Raw genomic sequence first — 20,444 nt, 5'->3', positions numbered from 1 at the left:
GGCCTCCCTTTTGTACAGAGGCAGCAGAGACTCTGGTTAAATGACTCGCCCCGGGTCGTACAGCAGAGAGGTGTAGAGCTGGGATTCAGGCCCCGGTCTGAAGATAAACTCTGGGCTCTCCCCATCTTGCATCCCATCTTCCTCCCAGGTATAAAGAGACTTTGCTCAGTTTCTCCTTCTACTCCTTCCAGGCCAAGAAGAAGTTCTTTGACACGGAGCTGGAGAACCTGGAACGCCAGCAGAAGCAGCAGGTGGAGAAGATGGAGCAAGACCATGCCGTGCGCCGCCGGGAGGAGGCCAGGCGGATCCGCCTGGAGCAGGATCGGGACTATGCCAAGTTCCAGGAGCAGCTCAAACTGATGAAGAAGGAGGTGAATATGTGCTGGGCGGAGGCCAGGGGCTCTAGGACGCAAGCGATCGAAACCCCAGCTCAGTCCCGCTTCAGCAACAGAGGAGACTCTGGGGAGCTCATGTATCTGAAAAGCTCACGTCCACGTGTCGGGATTCATGTGCTCCAGCTGCGTCCTGAGGAGCTACTTCTCTGTCATTTGGGCTCTCCTTTCCTGTGTTGACTTGGCTCCCAGGCAGCTTCCTGTATGTCGTCCCAGCTCAGCAACCCCAGCTGAAAGAGAGTAGGGGAGGAGGAAGGGCTGGCAGCCCAGGGGGATCTGAGATGCTTTCACCAGAGCAGGGGAACAGGTGCCGGGTGGCAAACACAATACGTCTTCTGTGCCCTGCCCTCTCTTCTCCCAAAACAACAGTCCCCTAGTTGGGACCCATGTGGCTCTTCTCTTTTCTCTCCCAACTGAAGAGGTGGGGGGGGGGGGGTAGGTGACAAAGAGGTAGATGGTCCCGAGACAAGGGGAGGGTGAGTCTCCTAGCCTGCCCTGGGGAAGGGCATCTGGGTCCCAAATAACAGCTCACACCTCCCTCTGTGGAGCCTGGGACATACTTACTAGGCCACTCCCAGTCTTCAGACAAACAGCTTCTAAGGGTGGTCCGTGGTGCTGCAGGCTTCAGAGCCCAGCTCCCAGACTGCAGTCTATGGGGGTGACATTTGTATCCAAGGGGCCTCAGGCAGCTGCAGGGGCTGGGCTGGAGCTGGAGCACAAAACTTAAGTGGGGGCGCCAAAAACCTTGGTAATCAAGACAAATAATATTGTAGCGTAGTGTTTTAACATCAAAATTATTGCAGAAAAGTCATGATGAACAGACTGTTGGCTATTTAAAGTCAGGATTCAACAGGGCCAGGTTTAGGGTAAGGCGGTGAGAATGAGTCCTGCAAGCATAGGGTGGATCCTGTCTGTATTTACAATTTTGATATTATGTTCGTGGCGGGAATTTTGATTTTTAAATTTTTATTTATTTTTATTTTTATTTTTTTATTTTTATTTTTTTATTTTTTATTTAAAAAAAAATTTTTTTTTCAAAGTTTATTTATTTTTGGGACAGAGAGAGACAGAGCATGAACGGGCGAGGGGCAGAGAGAGAGGGAGACACAGAATCGGAAACAGGCTCCAGGCTCTGAGCCATCAGCCCAGAGCCCGACGCGGGGTTCGAACTCACGGACCGTGAGATCGTGACCTGGTTGAAGTCGGACGCTTAGCCGACTGCGCCACCCAGGAGCCCCAAATTTTTATTTATTTTTAAAAAAAATCTTTATTTTTGAGAGAGAGTGAGAGCGCGTGCGCACGCAGGGGAGAGACGATCCGAAGCCGGCTCTGCGTTGACAGTAGATAGCCCGATGCAGGGCTTGAACTCATGAACCGTGAGATCATGATCTGAGCCAAAGTCAGATATTTAACTAACTGAGCCACCCAAGAGCCCCTGAATTTTGATTTGTTTTTTTAAATGTAATTTTATCTTCATTACTGAGATTTTTGGTATTCCTTTTTATGCCCGCGGTGAGTGCCTCACTGGCCTTACCCTGGTCCTGGCTCTCCTGCTGGGGTACAGCGCTGACACTAAGCATACCCCCCAGCTCCAGGGCAAGTGCAGGGAGCACAGGCTTGGGAGTCAGGTCTGGTTCTGAGTCATGGCTCTGGATTACTAACTATTGAGCTTTGGACAAGTGATCTTCCTGAGCCCTAGTTACCTCCTATCAAAATGAGAGCTATTCAGCACCTGTTTTATTGACTGTCTACATGTATGGCCCTGTGCTAGGTGCTGGGGGTACTGAGCAGAATAGATAGGGACTCTACCCTCAAGAAGCTGTTAATTGCCATGGAATCCAGAAGTTTTTGGCCATTTCTGATATTCATTAAAATTTTTATTTTTGAGAGGGAGAGAGAGAGCACAAGGGGGGAGGAAGGGGCAGGGGGGCGGAGAGAGAGAGAGAGAGAGAGAGAGAGAGAGAATATGTTAAGTAGGCTCCATGCTCAGTACGGAGTCCAACATGGTGCTTGATCCCATGACCCTGGGATCATGACCTAAGCCAAAACCAAGAGTCAGACGCTTAACCAACTGAGCCACCCAGGTGCCCCTGCTGTGCATTTTCCATTCCAGTCTCTTTCTCCCCAAAACACAAATATTAGACCTTTGGTATTTTCCTGTAAGTCCTAAACCTTTAGTTTTCATAATTTTTATTAGTCTTCAAATTCACGGGCTCTTCTGCCGCCTCCCCTCCACCCTGGGTCCATCCAGTGCTTTCTGTGTTTACTGTTAGATGCTGTATTGTTTGGTCCTAAGCTTTCTAATTGTCTCTGTTTTAGAGTTTGTATTTCTCTGTGGCAACATTCTCTCTCTCCATTAATCTCAAATATGTTTACCTTTACCTAACAGAGTGTGGTTATAATAGCTGCTTTATAGTTTTTGTCTGATAATTCCAGCATCTGTGCCATCTTGGAATTGGTATGTGATGATTTTTTTTCTTTGCAAATGGGTCACATTTCCTGATTCTTTGTACGTAGAGTAATTTTGGATCGTATCATTGACATTTTGAATGTTCTAGTCTGTGGACTCTGGGTCCTGTTACAGTCTGGAGAGTGTTGACATTTTTGTTTTAGCAGGCAGTTGATCTTGTTAGGTTCAGACCACAGGTTCTGTCCTGTCTTCTGTGGGTGGTGGCTCTGATCGTAGTATAGTTTTCAAAGCCCCTGCTGTACTGCTTTGGGTCTGTCTTGCTCCTGCTCGGCACGGGTGAACTTGAGACATGCGTGGGGTCATGCACAGAATTAGGGTTTCCCTCCTGCTGTCTTCTCTCTGGGATTCTTCCCATACTCTCTGACCTGCACAGGCCCCTCTTCCTGGTTCTCTGGCCAGAAACATGAAGTTTCTTACAGAGTCTTAGTTACCTTTCCCATTGCACTGCTGTGCAGGTCTGAGAGTGGTGCAAAGCCAGGACAGCAAAAGGGAAAACAAACAAACAAACAAACAAACAAACAAACTAGGAAACTCGCTCCTGTGCTGGCCCCCCCTACAAGTTTCGACTCTTCTGATAGTCACCTGCTTTTGTTTACTTTCCAGAGTAGTTGTTTTTTGTATTTTATCCAGGGTTTTTCATTGTGATCGGCAGGACAGGGAGGCTGTTTTGGCTTACGCTGACCATGCCAGAAGAACTCCCCTGGAATGTTCTTTTGATCATGGACAGTATTTTTCCACCAGCTGCTCCTAAGAGCCTTCCATCAGTGAGTTTGGAGTGGTGTTTCAGGCACCTGTAGAGGTGTGGGTTCCTCAGAACTGTCTGAGGAACTCTGGGTGCCTTGGAGAGAAATGTCATGAATCTCTTCTCCCTCTTCTGTTATAAAAGACAGAAACTGGGGGCACCTGGCTGGCTCATTCAGTAGAGTGTGCAGCTCTTGATCTTAGGGTTGTGAGATAGAACCCTACATTTGGTGTAGAGATTACTTACCAAAAAAAAAAACAAAACAAAACAAAAAAAAAAACAAAGAAACCCATTTCCAGCTGGCTTGAGAACACTTTCTGGCCCTGATCGGGAGGGCAGAAGTATCACCAGGAACCCTTCTTTTTCATGTTTTGGCATTGCTTCCCTGCATTCATCTTTGTCTCTGGCGGGCCCTTCCAGGGTGGCCCACCATGGCCTACATCCTAGTTTAGCAACCCCGGAGGACAGAGATCTGCTTTCCTCGATAGTTCCAGCACACATCCTAAAGCTCTCACTGGCCCAGCAAGGTGTCTGAACCAATCCCTGAGGTCAGGGCATGGAACATGTTGACCGACAGCCTGCATCATATATATGTGTGCCTGGCCTAGAGCCAGATGGAGGTGGCCGGGGGGTGGGGGGGGGCGGGGCGAGGGTAATCAGCACCATCTGAACTTCAGGAATGGAGATGTCACCCTTGAGGGGTGAGAAATATCTTAGATCATTATAAGGGTTTAACAGATTGACAGTTTGTGGGATTAATATTTCTTGGGGATAGGTGATTACGAAGAAAATGTCTACAGAGGTTTCTGGGGGCACAGTATGAAGAAAGGTTGACAAAGTCTGCCCTCAAGGAAGGGGAGGTGATGCTCTCAGAAGGCCGCAGGATGTCAAGCAGCAAAAGCAGGACCTCTTCACTCTGGGGGAGTCTGAAACCCAAGCCAGCAGCAGACAGGAGTAAGCCAGAGAGGACTACCTGTCAGGGGCTTGGTGGAGGGCGGGGTGGGGGGCCAGTGTCTAGAAAGCTGCGCCTCGCCTTTGGCCTCCCTGGCCCAGGAGTTCTGGTGTTGTAGTCTTTCTTTCTAGGAAGTGTGAGGAGGGACGCTGACCCGGCTGCTGTCTTCTGTTTCTGGTACAGGTGAAGAACGAGGTGGAGAGGCTTCCGAGGCAGCAGCGGAAGGAGAGCATGAAGCAGAAAATGGAGGAGCACGCACAAAAGAAGCAGCTTCTCGTGAGTCCTTGCCCTCGGTCAGCGAGTCCCAGGTTGGAGGACCCGAGTGATGACCAGGTTCCTCCTCTGTCTCAAGTCCAGCCTATTTTGTTGACACCTCCCTCACGCAGCCTTCCTTGATTGCTCTCGCTCCAGGTAGAAGTGAGCTCCCTGTCTCTGGACACCCCAGCCCTGTACATCCGTGTCTTAGGGTTGTTTGTAGGCCATGTCTCCTTGAATAACCCAGTACATCCACCTGCCCACTTGGCACCTTTTAGAATCTTAAGACAAACCCACGACCTCCCAGACCTGGTCCTGTTCTTGTATTCTGAGGGGGCACTGTCCTTCATCCTGCTGTCAGGCCAGAAACGTTGTTATTTCTGACCGTTCCTTTCCTTCCAACCCTTTATCACCTCCTGAAGCGTGGATTTTGTTTTTTTGTTTTTAAGCTCCAAACTGTCTCTGGATCTGCCAACTTTGTCAATATCTCTGTGACTCCATAGCGACTGTCATCTTTTGCCTGGACTACTGCAGTAGCCTCCCAGCTAGCTAGTCTCCCTGCTTCCTCTCTTGCTCTCCTGCAATTTTCTCTCCCACCAGCCAGTGTAATCAATATGAACTCCAGATCTCATCATGTCACCCTCCCCCTATAGCCTTGTGTCCTGAAAACCTTCAGGGGCTCCCACTTTGTGTATAAGATAAGACGAGCCTCCTCATGTGCTTACAAGGCCCTGTCCGTCTGGCCCCTGCTAGCCTCTCCCTGCTCCACTCGATCCTCCTGGCCCCAGCCTCACTGGCCTTCTCCTTAGCCTTTGTCGGACCATGTGCTTGTTTTTCTCCTACTGGGGCATCTGTACATTTTGCTGCCTCTGCCCCCAAATGTATAGAAAATTAGAGTCTACACTTAAAATGCTTTTGTATATTACCCAGTTTAGCGTTCATGGCTTATCAGGGTAGGTGCTATTTGTTTTTCCCTTTACAGAGAAAGAAAATAAGGCTTAGAGAGGTGACTTTGTAGAGTTAATGGTATGGGGCAAGGCTTGAAACTCAGTCTGACTCCAGGCTTCATGTTCTCTCCAGGACACCATCATACTTTCCTACAACCTGTCCTTTGATGCTGTGATCAGAAAAAAAAATGCAGGGCTGGGGAGGGTGGGGGAGATAGGCCCCATCCCCACACAGGGAGAGCATATTGGGCCTTTAAGGGGGCCATTCTCGCAAGGGCATCAAGAGCCTCAAAAATGTACACATTATTGGCTTGGATTTTTTTGCTTCTAGAGAGACTAATCCTAAGGATTAATCATCACAGAAGTTCACAAATATTTAGCTACCAGAGTATGAAGACATACTCCATCTAAAATAGAGACAACTTGGGGCACCCAGGGGGCTCAGTCAGTTAAGCATCCAACTCTTGATTTTGGCTCAGGTCATGATCTCACAGTTCATGAGTTTGAGCACTGCATCAGAGTCTGTGTGGCCAGCACAGAGCCTAATTGGGATTCCTCTCTCACTCTCTTCTCTGCCTCTTCCCCACTCTCTCACTCTCTCTCTCTCTGCAAATAAATAAATAAACATTAAAAAAAAAATAGAGACAACTTGGAAACAAATTATTAGGTATTGGGTGAATAAGGTTAGGGTATACCTACCTGTGCCATGAAATGTTTTCAGCCTTTGATAGAAGATTACATTATCACATGGAAAGGTATTTTTAATTTTTAAAAATTATAGTAAGATAAGGCATAACGAATTTAGCACCTTAACCATTTTTAAGCATACAGTTCAGTAGTATTAGGTACATTCACACTGTTGTGCAAACCATCACCACTGTCCGTGTCCAGAACAGTTTATCTTGCAAAACTGAAACTCTACCCATTAGATGATAACACCCCATGCCCTTCCCCCAGTCCCTGGCAGCCACGATTCTACTCTGTCTCCACAAATCTGACTTCCTGTAAGTGGGATCATGTGGTATTTGTCCTTTTGTGTCTGATTTACTTGACATGTCTTTGAGATTCATCCATGTTGTGGCATATGTGGGAATTTTCAGGGAGGAGTAAGATTCCATTGTGCATATATGCCACATTTTGTTTATCCACTCCTCTGTCTGTAGGCACTTGAGTGCTTCCATCCTGTGGCTGTTGTGAATAATGCTGTTATGAACATGGGTGTACAAATCTCTAAGTCCTTTTAAATAATTTGTGAAATACAGATGCAAACATGTTTGTATAGATACACCAAAACCAGCTGCTGCTCCCGGGTGATAGGATTAGTGGGGATTTCTAGTTTCTGCTTACGTGTTCCCTAAAATTTTAAAATTTTAATTTTTTAAATCTGACTATGGAAAATTAAAAACATAGGCAGAAATAGGTATATTAGGAACCCCACATACCTGTCACCTGTTACCTGGTCTCAGTAATTAGGAGCTCATGTCTACTCACTCCCCCACCCTTCAGGGTTATTTCGAATCAAATCCCACGTATCGTATACTTTCACCTGTCAGTGTCTTAGTATGCATCTCTAAAAGAACCCACAATACTATAAAGTCACGTAAGAATTTAAATATTTATCGTAACTGCTTCATGACATCCCATTTGCAGTTGAGTCATTAGTTACATTTCCATTTGTCTCATGAATGTTTTTTTTTTTAATCTGTTGTTTGAATCAGGGTCCACATGAAGCGCATATGCCACAGTTGGTGGACGTGTCTCTAAGTCTCAGGTTTCCCCTGCGTATGTTTTCTTTGCCGATCACAATGACTCCTCTGTAGTAAAAGTAGACGTTGAGGTGCCGGAACCGGTGCTAAAGGTCTGTCCTCCTCTCTCCCGCCCAGGACCGGGACTTCCTGGCCAAGCAGAAGGAGGACCTGGAACTGGCGATGAAGAAGATCACTGCGGACAACAGGCGGGAGATCTGTGACAAGGAGCGCGAGTGTCTCACCAGGAAGCAGGAACTCCTTCGAGGTGGCTGCCAGAGAGTGGGCTGTGCTAGGAACTGCTAGGTTCTTCTCCATCCTAAAACTGAACAGCATCCTTCAGGGCGACACATGGGGAAAGCCTCCACTGCAGTCAGGACTGAGGCACAGAGCCGACATTATATGACCTCTTTCCTAAGGTTGAGGAAGGAAGAAAGCCAGCAAGCCATGTAGAGTGGGTGGGAACTACGGGGTGGTGGGGAAAGTATCGTGCCCCTTATGACATCCATCACACATGGAGTGACGGCTGTGCCAGGCTGTGTGCCAGTTTTCATGGCTCTCTCTCCTTGAATCTTCACCTTAACCTGACAAGTTGTTTTTGTAGACGAGGAAACAAAGGCTTGCAAGAGCCACTGTGCTTGGGCCGGGGTTGCTTGGCTAATGCGTGGTAGAATGAGCCTTGAACGTGGATCTCCTCTTGAAGCCGAGTTCCTGACTGCTCTGGTGTGCTCGTGCTCTGACGGGTTTGCGGGCTGGCAAGTCCTTCGAGCCCAAGACCTTCCAGAGACACTAGTGCAGGCCACTCCCGGAGGGAGGAGGGCAGAGGAACTCTAGGGTACGGAGAGAGGGCTTCTGTATCTGGATGGGGTCACTAGCAGGGGAGGTTCTGGGGTAGAGTTCTGAAGGGCAGCAGGGCTTAGGGTCTTTCTTTAGCCCCTTAGGTTTATCTTCTCTATGCCTAGCGGATGTTGGGTGCAGTTTTGTGGGGCGTGCAAAGCAGGTGGGCTCTGAATGGCCAAAAGTCTGCTGTTTGAGCTACACTTGAAACAGTTGGATGGGAGAAGTTCAGAGTTTGGCACCCGTGGGCTTCTGAGAGTCAACAGTCCAGCCTGCGGTAAAGACGTAAACAACATAGGGCCGGTTGTACAGGCGCCATCTCTGGCTTACTTACACAGCAGGTGCTGTGGCCAGGGCTGTGATGGCCGGTGCAGGCAAGCCTTGTAAACCCCTCAGTACTTGGTGTGGGGCAGCAAAACGGGGTCCTTGATGTTCTGACGTTCTGAAAAGCCACCGCGGTTTCAGGAAAGCCCGGAACCACCCTACTTGTGGGACAGCGCTTTCGACTTTGATAGGAAGCCAAATCACTGTTGTGATGTACTGTGTGGGTAGTTACCAGTTTTCATAGATCAGGAACGCAATGAAATGAAATGAACATTCATGTGGGTTGAGCACCACCCGCTCCGTGTCTTACAGGGCATGAAGTCTTCATCTGACGCCACCTCCGTGCCTGTGGCTGAGCAGAAGAAGGTCAATTAATAGACTTCCAGTGATAAAATGCCAGATGCTGTGTCTTAGTAATAATGTATACATAAGGGATGTACAGTGGCCAAGGAGGGTCTCGTCCATTCTTCAAAGGAGTAAATAGTGACAGGAGGCTGTTCCTGTCTTCTTCATGGGGTTTCGTGAGCCCTTCCCACTGGCCCATTAGGAAAGCAGCAGTGCACTGTGAGCTGAACATAATGGTCTCCCAAGACCATTTCTGCCTCCACGGAATGGTTGCACACGTTTGGTAGAGGTGGAAGTGGAGACCTGGAGAGGATTTGTTACCCGTCCCAAACCCCAGTGAAGGAGCTGGGTTCTAGCCTCGGTCTCTGGTTTCTCTGGTTCCTGGCTCCATTCGCTTCCTGGTGTACCAGGCTCCTGGGAGCTAACATCTGATGCAGGAGAGGGCAGGGCAGCGCTCAGTGGCGCTCTGGCCATTAGCATCTCACCAGGCCTCGTGTCGTCCACAGACCGGGAGGCAGCCCTGTGGGAAATGGAGGAGCATCACCTACAGGAGAGGCACCAGCTGGTGAAGCAGCAGCTCAAAGACCAGTACTTCCTCCAGAGGCATGAGCTGGTGCGCAAGCACGAGAAGGTGAGGTCCCGACTTGGGCGGGGCATGGGGCTGCCACCGGAAGCTCTGGGAGGGCCAAGTGGGGCACCACTTGGGTACCATCTGTGCTCCCAAGAGGAGGCAGGCGTCGGTCATGGTAAGGCCCTGGGAGGTTCTGTGAGGTGTCCTTCCTCCGATGAAAGGGCCAGGAATGGGGGAAGCCCTGCAGGGAAGCAGATGGCAGCTCCCTCACTGACTTAGACACCTTAGTGTGTGCCTTTCACTTTTTCCTCTTCTCCGTGACCTTTCCATTTTCCCCTAATCTCTCTCTTTCACGTGCATTCCCTCGGAATACTTTTAAGTCTCAACTTAATCACCACCTCTGCCAGGAAGCCTTCCTTACCTCCCTCAGACCAGGCAAGGGACCCTGCTCTGTGCGGCCAGAGCACTCTCTTACTTCTATGTAATTGTCTTGATTTGGTCCCCTTAGTGGGAGCAGGGACAAACTGAGATCTGGATGCACAATTAGTGGATAATTACAATTCCTAATCTAAATGCAATGATGGACAAACAGCTTTGGGCTGTGGCGGCTCTGAATAAGGGTGCTCAACCTGGCTTGGAAGTCAGGGGAGGCTCCCTGGAGGAGGTGATACCCATGCCAAGTTTTGAAATACAAATAGGTGTTAGGTGAAGGAAAAACTTAAATTTATCATGACTTTTAAAAGTATGAATTGACATCTGCCATCAGTAGTGTATGTCTTGCTTTGAGGTATTAGCTTTAATGACATGCCAACCATTGATTAGATGAGAAGACATTTAGAAGGTAAAAATCCAAAGCGTTACTAACAAAGAGTAACATTTTCTGTTCTCACTTAAAAAATTAACAGTAGAGGTAAAATGATGCCAGACTTGCTCTGCTGACCATTCAGGGCCACGTGTGTCCTGGGCTCCCGAGTGGAGGGTGGCAGCCTTTGGCCTCTGATCACACCCCCGGCCCAGAGCACACCTGACCTCAGCCCCGCTGGCTGTGCCCCCAGGAGCGGGAGCAGATGCAACGCTACAACCAGCGCATGGTGGAGCAGCTGAAGGTACGGCAGCAGCAGGAGAAAGCACGGCTGCCCAAGATTCAGAGGAGCGAGGGCAAGACGCGCATGGCCATGTACAAGAAGAGCCTCCACATTAATGGCGCGGGCAGTGCCTCTGAGCAGCGCGAGAAGATCAAGCAGGTGGGGGCTTGATCTGTGCGTGTACTGCAGATGCTGGTTTGGTGGGGCCTGAACTTTATGTGGCTTGGGGAATAGAAATACAAGCTGCAGTACGGGGTCTTGGAAGGGGGGTGTTGGTCATAGCCTGGAAGCCTCACAAGCTCCACGGCGAATGTCCCTCCGGTGGACAGAGGGGGAAGCTTGGTGTTGCTTTCTCATGCACGGTTCCCTTTCACACTGTGGTGCTTCGATCCTGCGGCTTCCTCTGCTGGTAAACCCCTTCTTCTCATCCACCAAGACCCCACTTGCATGTCACCCATTCATCTTGGGGACATGGCGCTGGTGGCCCTGGGCTCCCGTGATTCCTGTGTGGTAACGCACGTTGTCTTAGCATGTGGCACAGCACAACGTTGTGTCCCCACCAGCCTGGGTCTCTGCTCAGGAAGAGAGCATGACCTGAATGGTGTAGGGCACTAGGGCTGTGCACAAACCAGCCCCTCTGACGGGGCTTTCTGGAATGGGGTGGGGGTAGAGGCTCCCCCCACCCCCCCGCCCGGCCTGTGACCCTCTGAGGCACCCACCCTCCCTCTGTTCCAGTTCTCCCAGCAAGAGGAGAAAAGGCAGAAGTCGGAGCGGCTACAGCAGCAGCAAAAGCATGAGAACCAGATGCGGGACATGGTGGCACAGTGTGACAGCAACATGAGCGAGCTGCAGCAGCTACAGGTACAGGCCTCCCCGCCCCCCTTCTCACATCGCCTCTGTTCCCTGGGACCACAGACTCTACAGTAGGGAAGGACTCTCGTCAGACAAGCCCGGGCTAAAACGGTTCGATCCTGCCGTGTCATGCTGGCCAGATCCATCATCTTCCAAGCCATAGTTCCTGCATCCATAAAATGGGGATGGGGTAGGGGGTGAGAATTCCTGTTTGGTAGGACTGAGCTGAAAGTGCCGCGCCTGGGGCCTGGCAGTGGCCTGTGCTGGGCTTCTGGTTCATCACTGTGTCTTGGGACAAGGTGTCCAAGTTACTCCAATACCAAAACCGGACATTACAAGTAAGGAAGATGGCAAACAATGCCTCAACGAGATATTATTAGCAAATCAACTTCAACAATGTATAGAAAGAATTATACACCATGACCAAGTAGGCTTTATCCCAGGCTGGCTCAACATTCAAAAATCAGTGCAATCCGCAACATAACAGGCTAAAGAAAAATCACATGATCACAGCAACAGACGCAGAAAAAGCATTTGACAAAACCCAGCACTCATTCACAACAACACTCTCAGTAAAAACAGGAATAGAGAGGAACTTCCCTAACTTGATAAAACCTGCAGCTGATATCATCCTTAACGGTCAGAAGCGCAAAGCTTTCCCACTGAGATCAGGGAAGGCTGTTTTGGTGTTGCCAGCCTCTTGGTGACCCCTTTCCCTCGGGAGATCCTGGCCTCTTCCAGTTTCCTGACTCCTGAGCTTGTCCCTGCCTGAAGGGCGCCACCCCAGGAGCCGGTACTTGGAGCCTCCTTGCAGCGGAGCAAGGCATTGTCATGCCCGAGGGATGGGCAGACTCAAACCCCTGTGACTTCAGGAAATTGCTCAGGCTCTTGCACCCATTTGGCAATTTCTGGAGACGCAAGGAGGGGTGGAGGAAACGTGACAGGCATTGAAGCCTGTCAGGTAGGGACTCTGTCGTTTGTCACTGTAAATTTTAGCCAACTCCCTCAGCTTCTGCATCTGCTCACGGGGTGACTGGGAGGATTAACTGAGAGAACCCACAGAAAGTGCCAGGAGCCCAGCTTCTAGCAGGTCAAAGGTATTCCGTGCTGTAGTATTATTTCTAACTAAACTGATTTCTAAACTCTCGGGAGCCTTGAGTTGAAACCCAAAATGAAAATCCCCCCAAGGTGTCCCACTCTTCCAACCCCAAACGATTGAGGTATCTGGATGGAGACCCTTTCCTCTTGCTTTATAAATGCCTTATAAACCACAAGATGGATTCTCTGTGAGGATCAACAGGGACTGATCACTTCTGCCTTGCGAGAAATTCCAGGTAAATTTTGTGAGGCGGATGACTTACCTCAGAGAATAATAAAGTTGGGAGTGTCTCTGTCAGGTCCATGTCCTCATCTTTACACAAATCTCTCCTGAGGAAATGATACATAATACAGAAAATTACATATATAATTTATATAAATATTTATACATACAGATTATCTGAGCTCTGACTGCCATAACAAAATACCAGTCTGGCGGCTTAAACAACAGTTTCGTTTCTCATAATTTTGGAACCTGGAAATCTAAAATCAGGTTGTCATTGCGGTTGGATTCTGGCTTGCAGATGGCTGCCTTCTTGCTGTGTCCTCACATGGCACGGAGAAAGAGAAAGCAACCTTCCCAGTGTCTCTTGTAAGGACACTAATCCCATCATAAGGGCCCCACTCCCAGGACCTTATCTAAATTTAATTATCCCCAGGGCACCCGGGTGGCCCGGTTGGTTGACCGGCTGACTTCACCTCAGGTCATGATCTCACAGTTCATGAGTTCCAGCCCCGTGTGGGGCTCGCTACTGTCAGTGCAGAGCCCTCTTCAGATCCTCTGTCCCCTTCCCCCTCTGCCCCATTCATGCTCTCTCTCAAAAATGAATAAACATTAAAAAAGAAATAAATGTAATTATCTCCTAAAGGTCCCACCTCCAGATACCACCACACTGGGGGTTAGGGCTTCAACATATGAACCTTGGGGGGACACGATTCAGTCCATAGCACAAATGGTTAATACAATGCTATTTAACATAGTGAAGGGGCGCCTGGGTGGCGCAGTCGGTTAAGCGTCTGACTTCAGCCAGGTCACGATCTCGCGGTCCGTGAGTTCAAGCCCCGCGTCGGGCTCTGGGCTGATGGCTCAGAGCCTGGAGCCTGTTTCCGATTCTGTGTCTCCCTCTCTCTCTGCCCCTCGCCTGTTCATGCTCTGTCTCTCTCTGTCCCAAAAATAAATAAACGTTGAAAAAAAAATTTTTTTTTTTAAAAATAATAAAAAAACATAGTGAAAATTAAAAGCAACCTAAGTGACCAAAAATGGAGGAATATTTAAGTAGATTTGATGAATCTATGCTGTGGGATACTCTGTAGGCATTAAAATTTTCATTAAAAACAATGAAAAATGTTAATTCTTTAGAAGTTAATTAATATTTACATTATAATGTTAAGGGTGGTGGGAAAGCAGGTTTCAGAATTGTATATAGAGGGTGAGCTAAACAACATTTAGGACAGAGGCTGCCAGAAAATCACATTTTTGCAGTGGCTGCCTCTAGTGGTGGGATTAGGACACATTTTTATTTATTATTAATAGTTTTACTGTTTTGTTAAAATGACATATGTTCATGTTGAAAAATTCAAACAATGCAAAATAGCACAAAGAAGTAAAGTGCAAATTACTGCAGATTCCACTACACAATAAGAACTATTAACATGAATATTCTGAAATGTTCCTCCAGGCATCTCTTGGTATGTATTTATATGCATAGTTTCCTATAAATTACAATCAAAGGGAAGAAATAATAATAATGCTGGTGCCGTCATTGGCTACAGCATGAGGTATGTTTCAGCCTTCTGCACCTCTGCCTTCTAAGTTTTCTTACCTGTTCTGCCTGGAATTTGTTCCAGAATGAAAAGTGTCACCTCCTGGTAGAACATGAAACCCAGAAGCTGAAGGCCCTAGATGAGAGCCATAATCAGAACCTGAAGGAATGGCGGGACAAGCTTCGGCCACGCAAAAAGGTAATCACGTCTGGGCTCATGGGCTCAATAGTAGGCTTTTCTCCATGTTGAGCCACAGGCGTCTGCCTAGGATGTGAATATAGATAAGATACAGATTTACTTTAGGAAGTTGGTTCATATGATTGTGGAGGGCTAGTAAGTCTGAAATCTGCAGGGCAGGTTGTAGGCGGGAGATCCAGGAAAGAGGTGATGTTGCAGTTTTGAGGCCCACCCATGTTAGGGAGGGTAATCTGCTTTACTCAAAGTCTACTGAGTTAAATTTTAATCACATCTAAAAATTCCTTCACAGTGACATCTTGATGGGTGTGTGACCAAACAACTGGGTGCCATGTCTTGCCAGGTTGACACATAAAATTAACCATCACAGGGCCTCAGTGTGGTCATTTGTAAAGTGCAGATGTGAATATTGTACCGTGTGATGCAAAAAAGTCATCAGCCCGTAGTGCATACCAAGGACATCCTCATTTCCTTCCACCCCTAAGCTCTCTGAGGAGAGAGCTGCCTTAATTACCCTTGATCACATGTTTTGAAGCCTTGAGGTTTGTTCTGCCATCATACATCAGCTCTGCTTGCTTTCACTGTGGTCTGGACAAGAGGCAGCTGCCCACCTCAGCTAAGTAATGGCCTTGTAAGTCCTTGAATTGAGGCTTCCCTAACCTGTGCTAATGGAGCTTTATGGCTGGCAGCTGGCCAGGGTCCTGGACCTTCCTGGCAGCAGGCCCATGTTCGTCATTTTCTGTAATCATGGCCTGTTGGGCCTTTTGATACTTGACACTCAAATCAATAATGCTCCTGCTGACATCGGTTGACTCTAGTATCAGGAAACAGACGTTCACCTGGTTCTCTGACCTGGTGGTTCTATACCCTTGGCACATCCTGAGAGAGTTTGAAGATGAATGGTCAGGTTGCCTCTAGCAACTGCCTCCTATTTCAGGGGCACCTGGGTTTGGGGGGTAGGTACTGTGGTGTATGTCTGGGGAGCTGGCATTGGATTTTGCCTCTGGGGGCTGCTGTTTCGCAGAGTTCTTTGTAGAATTGTCATTAGCTACCTGGGTTACTGCTGGAACACTTAACCAGAGGTGATAGAAATGTTCTTTCACCCTCGTGTTACAGTCAGCAATCTTGAGCTATACAGGGGAAGAGAGATGACTGTACACTGTGGAATATTTTTAGAAAACTTCAGACTTAATTCTTTCAAGTAAGTATAGAATATCTGGTAGCATCCATAAAGTGTTGCTTGGGTCACGGCTGACACAGAATGTGGCCTCAGACCAGTCCTCCCTTCGCAACCTTTGCTTTTTAGGACTGTAAAATGTAGATAGAACATTTCTTCCCTTAAAGCATGTGTTAGTAAACTATTGTCCATGGGCAAATCTGGCCTACCATCTGTATTTGTAAATAAAATTTTATTGGAACACAGCCATGCTCGTTCATTTACACATTGTCAGTGGCCGAGTTTGAAGTACAACGGCAGTTTGAGTGGTTGTGACAGAGACTTCACAGCCTGCAAAGCTGAAAATATTTATAATCTGGCCCTTTACAGAAAAAAGATTAGACTCCTGCCTTAGGTTATATACATGAATATATATGGTAGGTAGAAGAGAGTAGCGCTTAAGAGCACAGGTTTTGGATGAAGTCCTGGCTCCCCTATTACTAGCTATGAAACGCGGGGCAAGTTACTAAAGCTCTCTGTTCAAAAAGTGGTAGCCGTTATAATTAAATTGTTATTCTTTAGCAGAGGTCACAGACTGATTATCCATGGGCTGAAATTGGCGCACAGGCATTAGGTTTGGCCAACATATAGAAATTTCAAAATTTTTTGAAAGTTGCCAACCTTTAAGTACAGGCATACTTTGTTTTATGGCGCTTCACAGATAATGGCATTTTTTTTCTCCCTTCAAAATGAAAGTTTGTGGCAGCCCATGGTGAGTAAATCTACCAGTGTCCTTTTTCCAACAGCATTTGCTCACTCCATGTCTCTGTGTGTCTCTTTTGATAATTCTTGCAATATTTTAAACTTTTTCATTATTTTGTGATGGTAATCTGTGATCAGTGATCTTTGATGTTACTGTCATAATTGTTTTGTGACCACAAAAGATGGTGAACTGACATCAGGCACAGCAACATTTTCTTAGCTATGTCTTCTAAGGCAAGGGAAGCAAAAGCAAAAATAAACTATTGAGGCTGCTCCAAACTCCACAAAGTTTTTTGCATAGCGAATGAAGGAAACCGTCAACAAGATGAAAAGGCAACCTACTGAATGGGAAAAAAATGTTTGCAAATGATGTATCCAATAGGGGGTTGATATCCAAAATACATAAAGAACTTAATACCAACCCCCCCCCCCCCATAATCTGATTAAAAATGGACAGTTTTCCAAAGACCTATATTTGACCAACCATACATGAAGAGATGCTCAACATCACCAATCCTCAGGGAGCTACAAATCAAAACCACAAACAGGTATTACCTTATACCTATCAGAAGGGCTAGGTATCAAAAAGAGCAGAAATTAACAAGTGTTGGCAGGGATGCAGAGGAAAAAGAACTTTTGTGCACTGTTGGTGGGAATGTAAATCGGTGCAGCCACTATGGGAAACAGTATGGAGGGTCCTTAAAAAATTAAAAACAGAGGGGCACCTGGGTGGCTCAGTCGGTTGAGCGTCTGACTTTGACTCAGGTCATGATCTCGCGGTTCGTGGGTTCCAGCCCCACGTCGGGCTCTGTGCTGACAGCTCGGAGCCTGGAGCCTGCTTCTGATCCTGTGTCTCCCTCTCTCTGCCCCTCCCCACTCATGCTCTGTTTCTCTCTCTCTCAAAAATAAATAAACTTTAAAATATATACATATTTTAAAAAATTAAAAATAGAAATACCATATGATCCAGTAATCCCACTACTGGATATTTGGAAAACAAAACAAAAACATTAATTTGGAAAGCTATATGCACTCCTGTTTACTGCAGCATTATATATAATGGCCAAGATAGGGAAGTAACCCAAGTGTCCATCACTAGATAGATGACTGCATATATAACACACACATAATGGAGTATTAGTCCTAAAAAAACAAGATTTTGCCATTTTGGACAACATGGATGGATCTAGAGGGTATTATGCTAAGTGAAATAAGCCAGACACAGAAAGACAAGTGCCATATGTTTCATTTATATGTGGAATCTAAACAAAGCAAAGTAAACAAAAAGCAGGAACAAAACCCATGAATACAGAGAACTGATAGGAGGGGATGGGATAAAACGGTAACAGCATTATACGGTGACAGATGGCAGCTACCCTTGTGAGCCCAGCCTAGTGTACAGAGTTGTCATATCACTATGTTGTATATACCTCACACTAATGTAACGTTGTGTGTCAACTATACTTCAACAGAAACAATAAAAATGCATTTTATGGGGAAAAAAGATGGCGAACTGTTGTGTATTCTGACTATTCCACTGACTGACCATTCCTCCGGCTCTCTTCCTTTCTGCTCAGGCCTCATTCCATGAGACACGGTATTAGTGAAATTAATGAGGCCAGTGAATAACCCTACAGTGGCCTCGAAGTGGTCAAGTGAGAGGAAGGGTTGCATGTCTCTCGCTTTAAATCAAAAGCTAGACATGATCGAGCTTAGTGAGGAAGGCACGCTGAGACTTGAGATACTGTCCTTTCCCACCAAACAGCTACAGTCGAGTTGTGAATGCAAAGGAGAATTTTTTAATTAAAAGTACTACTTCAATGGATACATGGATGATAAGAAAGCTAAACAGCCTTACTGCTGAAAGGGAGAAAATTTTTATGATCTAGGTAGAAGATCAAACCAGCCACGGATTCCCTTAAGCTAAGCCTAATCCAGAGCAAGGCCCTAACCTGTCTTCGGTGCTATGAAGGCTGAGGTGAGAAAGCTGCAGAATAAAAGTCTGAAGCTAGTAGAGGTTGGTTCATGAGGCTTAACGAAAGACACCGTCTCCAGAACGTGAAAGTGCAAGGTGAAGCAGCTAGTGTTGATGTAGAAGCTGCAGCACGTTATCCAGGAGATGCAGCGAAGGGAATTCGTGAAGTTGGCTACACTAGACAACAGATTTTCAATATAGATGAAACAGCCTTATGTCAGGAGAAGACTTTAGAGCTGGAGAGGAACAGTCCATGCTGGGCTTCAGAGCTTCAAAGGACAGGCTGATTCTCTCTTGTCAGGGGCTAGTGCGGCTATTGACTTTAAGTGGAAGCCAGTGCTCATTTGCCATTCTGAAAATCATAGGGCCTTTTAGAATTATGCTGTATCCTGCCTGTGTTGTATAAATGGAACGGCAAAGCCTCGATGATAGCACATCTGTTTACGGCATGGTTTACTGAGTATTTCAAACCTGCTGTTGATATCTTCTGCTCGTTGGCAGTGTGCCTGGTCACCCAACAGCTCTGATGGAGATGTACAACAAGATTATTATTTTTCTAAAAAAGATGAATGTTGTTTTCATGCTTGGTAACACAATATCTATTCCGCAGCCCGTGGTCAAGGAGTAGCTTTGACTTTCCAGTGTCATTATTTAAGAACTACAATTTCATGAGGCTATAGCTGCCATAGGTAGTGATTCCTCTCATGGATCTGGGCAAAGTAAGCTAAAAACCTTCTGGAAAGGATTCACCACTCTAGATGCCATTAAGTACATTCGTGATTCATGGAAGAGGTCAAAATATCAACATGAACAGGGCTTTGGAAGAGGTGGGTGACTTTGAGGGGTTCAGGACTTCAGTGGAGACAGTAACTGTGATGTGGTGGAAATGGCAAGAGAACTGGATTAGAAGTGGAGCCTGAAGATGTGGTGGACTTGCTATCGTCTCAGGGTGAAACTCGAACAGAGGATGAACTGCTGATGATGGATGAGCAAAGAAAACGGTTTCTGGCGGTGACACCTACTCCTGGTGAAGACTGTTGAAATGCCAACAAAGGATTTAGAATATCTCATGAAGTTAGTTGATAAGGCAGAGGCAGGGTTTGAGAGGACTGACTCAAGTTTTGGAAGAAGTTCTACTGTGGGTAAAATGCTGTCAAACGGTATCACAGGCTACAGAGAAATTGTGAAAGGAGGGGTCCATCAATGTGGCAGACTTCATCATTGTCTTATTTTAAGGAATTGTATGTGAACTATACCTCAGTAGTAAAAATTAAGAAATAACTACGTTTACCCTGGTGAGCATAGCGTAATGTACAAAACTGTCGTCACTATGTTGCACACCCAAAACATAACATTATATGTCAATAATAAAAAAATTGCCACAGCCACACCGTCAGCAGTCACCTCGTTCAATCAGCAGCCATCGACACTGAGGCAAGACACTCCACGAGCAAAAACGTCATGAACTGCTGAAAGCTCAGATGACGTTTAGCACTTTTTACCAATAAAGTATGTGCTCATTATGGTACATACATTTTTTTTTAGACACGGCTGTTGCACACTTAGACCACAGTGTACTATAAACATAACTTTTTATAAACAACTTTCATACGCATTAGGAAATCAGAAAATTCATTTGTGTATCATGATACTCACTTTATTGCAGTAGTCTGGTACCATCTCCGAGGGAATGCCTGTGTAAGGGAATTTTTCATAAGAATCTGGCTTTCCAGTTTCTTTTGTGAATCCAGGAGCTCTGGCCACACTGGGCTCATTGTACCACGTGACAGACATCAGCTGGAGGAGAAAAGAAACCGCCATCTTCAGACACAGTGTGTGCTCTTCACCTCACCGCAGTCCTCCTCACTCCCTATTGCCTCACACCCAGCTCTCTTTCTTCATTCAGTTCATCTGGCTGGCTCCCATAGGCACTGGATTTTGTAACTTGTTACAAGAGCTTACACAGTACCACTTATA

General features: G+C 46.8%; 1 protein-coding gene and 1 long non-coding RNA gene across 2 annotated transcripts in view; one reads left to right on the top strand and one right to left on the bottom strand.

Annotated features, from left to right (window-relative positions):
* The window catches only part of STK10 (serine/threonine kinase 10), a 117,445-nt gene that overhangs the window by 93,409 nt on the left and 3,592 nt on the right, over positions 1-20,444 (top strand). Inside the window, exons 12-18 of the mRNA XM_040444982.1 lie at positions 192-371; positions 4,740-4,832; positions 7,642-7,771; positions 9,516-9,640; positions 10,636-10,824; positions 11,401-11,526; positions 14,464-14,577. Coding sequence (XP_040300916.1) covers positions 192-371; positions 4,740-4,832; positions 7,642-7,771; positions 9,516-9,640; positions 10,636-10,824; positions 11,401-11,526; positions 14,464-14,577 — 957 coding nt within the window. The remainder of the gene's footprint in view (positions 1-191; positions 372-4,739; positions 4,833-7,641; positions 7,772-9,515; positions 9,641-10,635; positions 10,825-11,400; positions 11,527-14,463; positions 14,578-20,444) is intronic.
* Positions 370-20,311, bottom strand: LOC121011037 (uncharacterized). Its single transcript, XR_005781468.1, has 5 exons — positions 20,124-20,311; positions 14,439-14,643; positions 12,879-12,945; positions 957-1,136; positions 370-622 (listed from the first exon to the last, which is right to left on the bottom strand). It is a non-coding gene; the product is annotated as an uncharacterized LOC121011037 (long non-coding RNA).

Source organism: Herpailurus yagouaroundi, unplaced genomic scaffold, assembly GCF_014898765.1.
Source record: "Herpailurus yagouaroundi ecotype Mexico unplaced genomic scaffold, PumYag 29, whole genome shotgun sequence".
NCBI lineage: Eukaryota > Metazoa > Chordata > Mammalia > Carnivora > Felidae > Herpailurus > Herpailurus yagouaroundi.
Note: the sequence above shows the minus strand (reverse complement) of the source record. Positions and strands in the feature narration are given on the sequence as shown.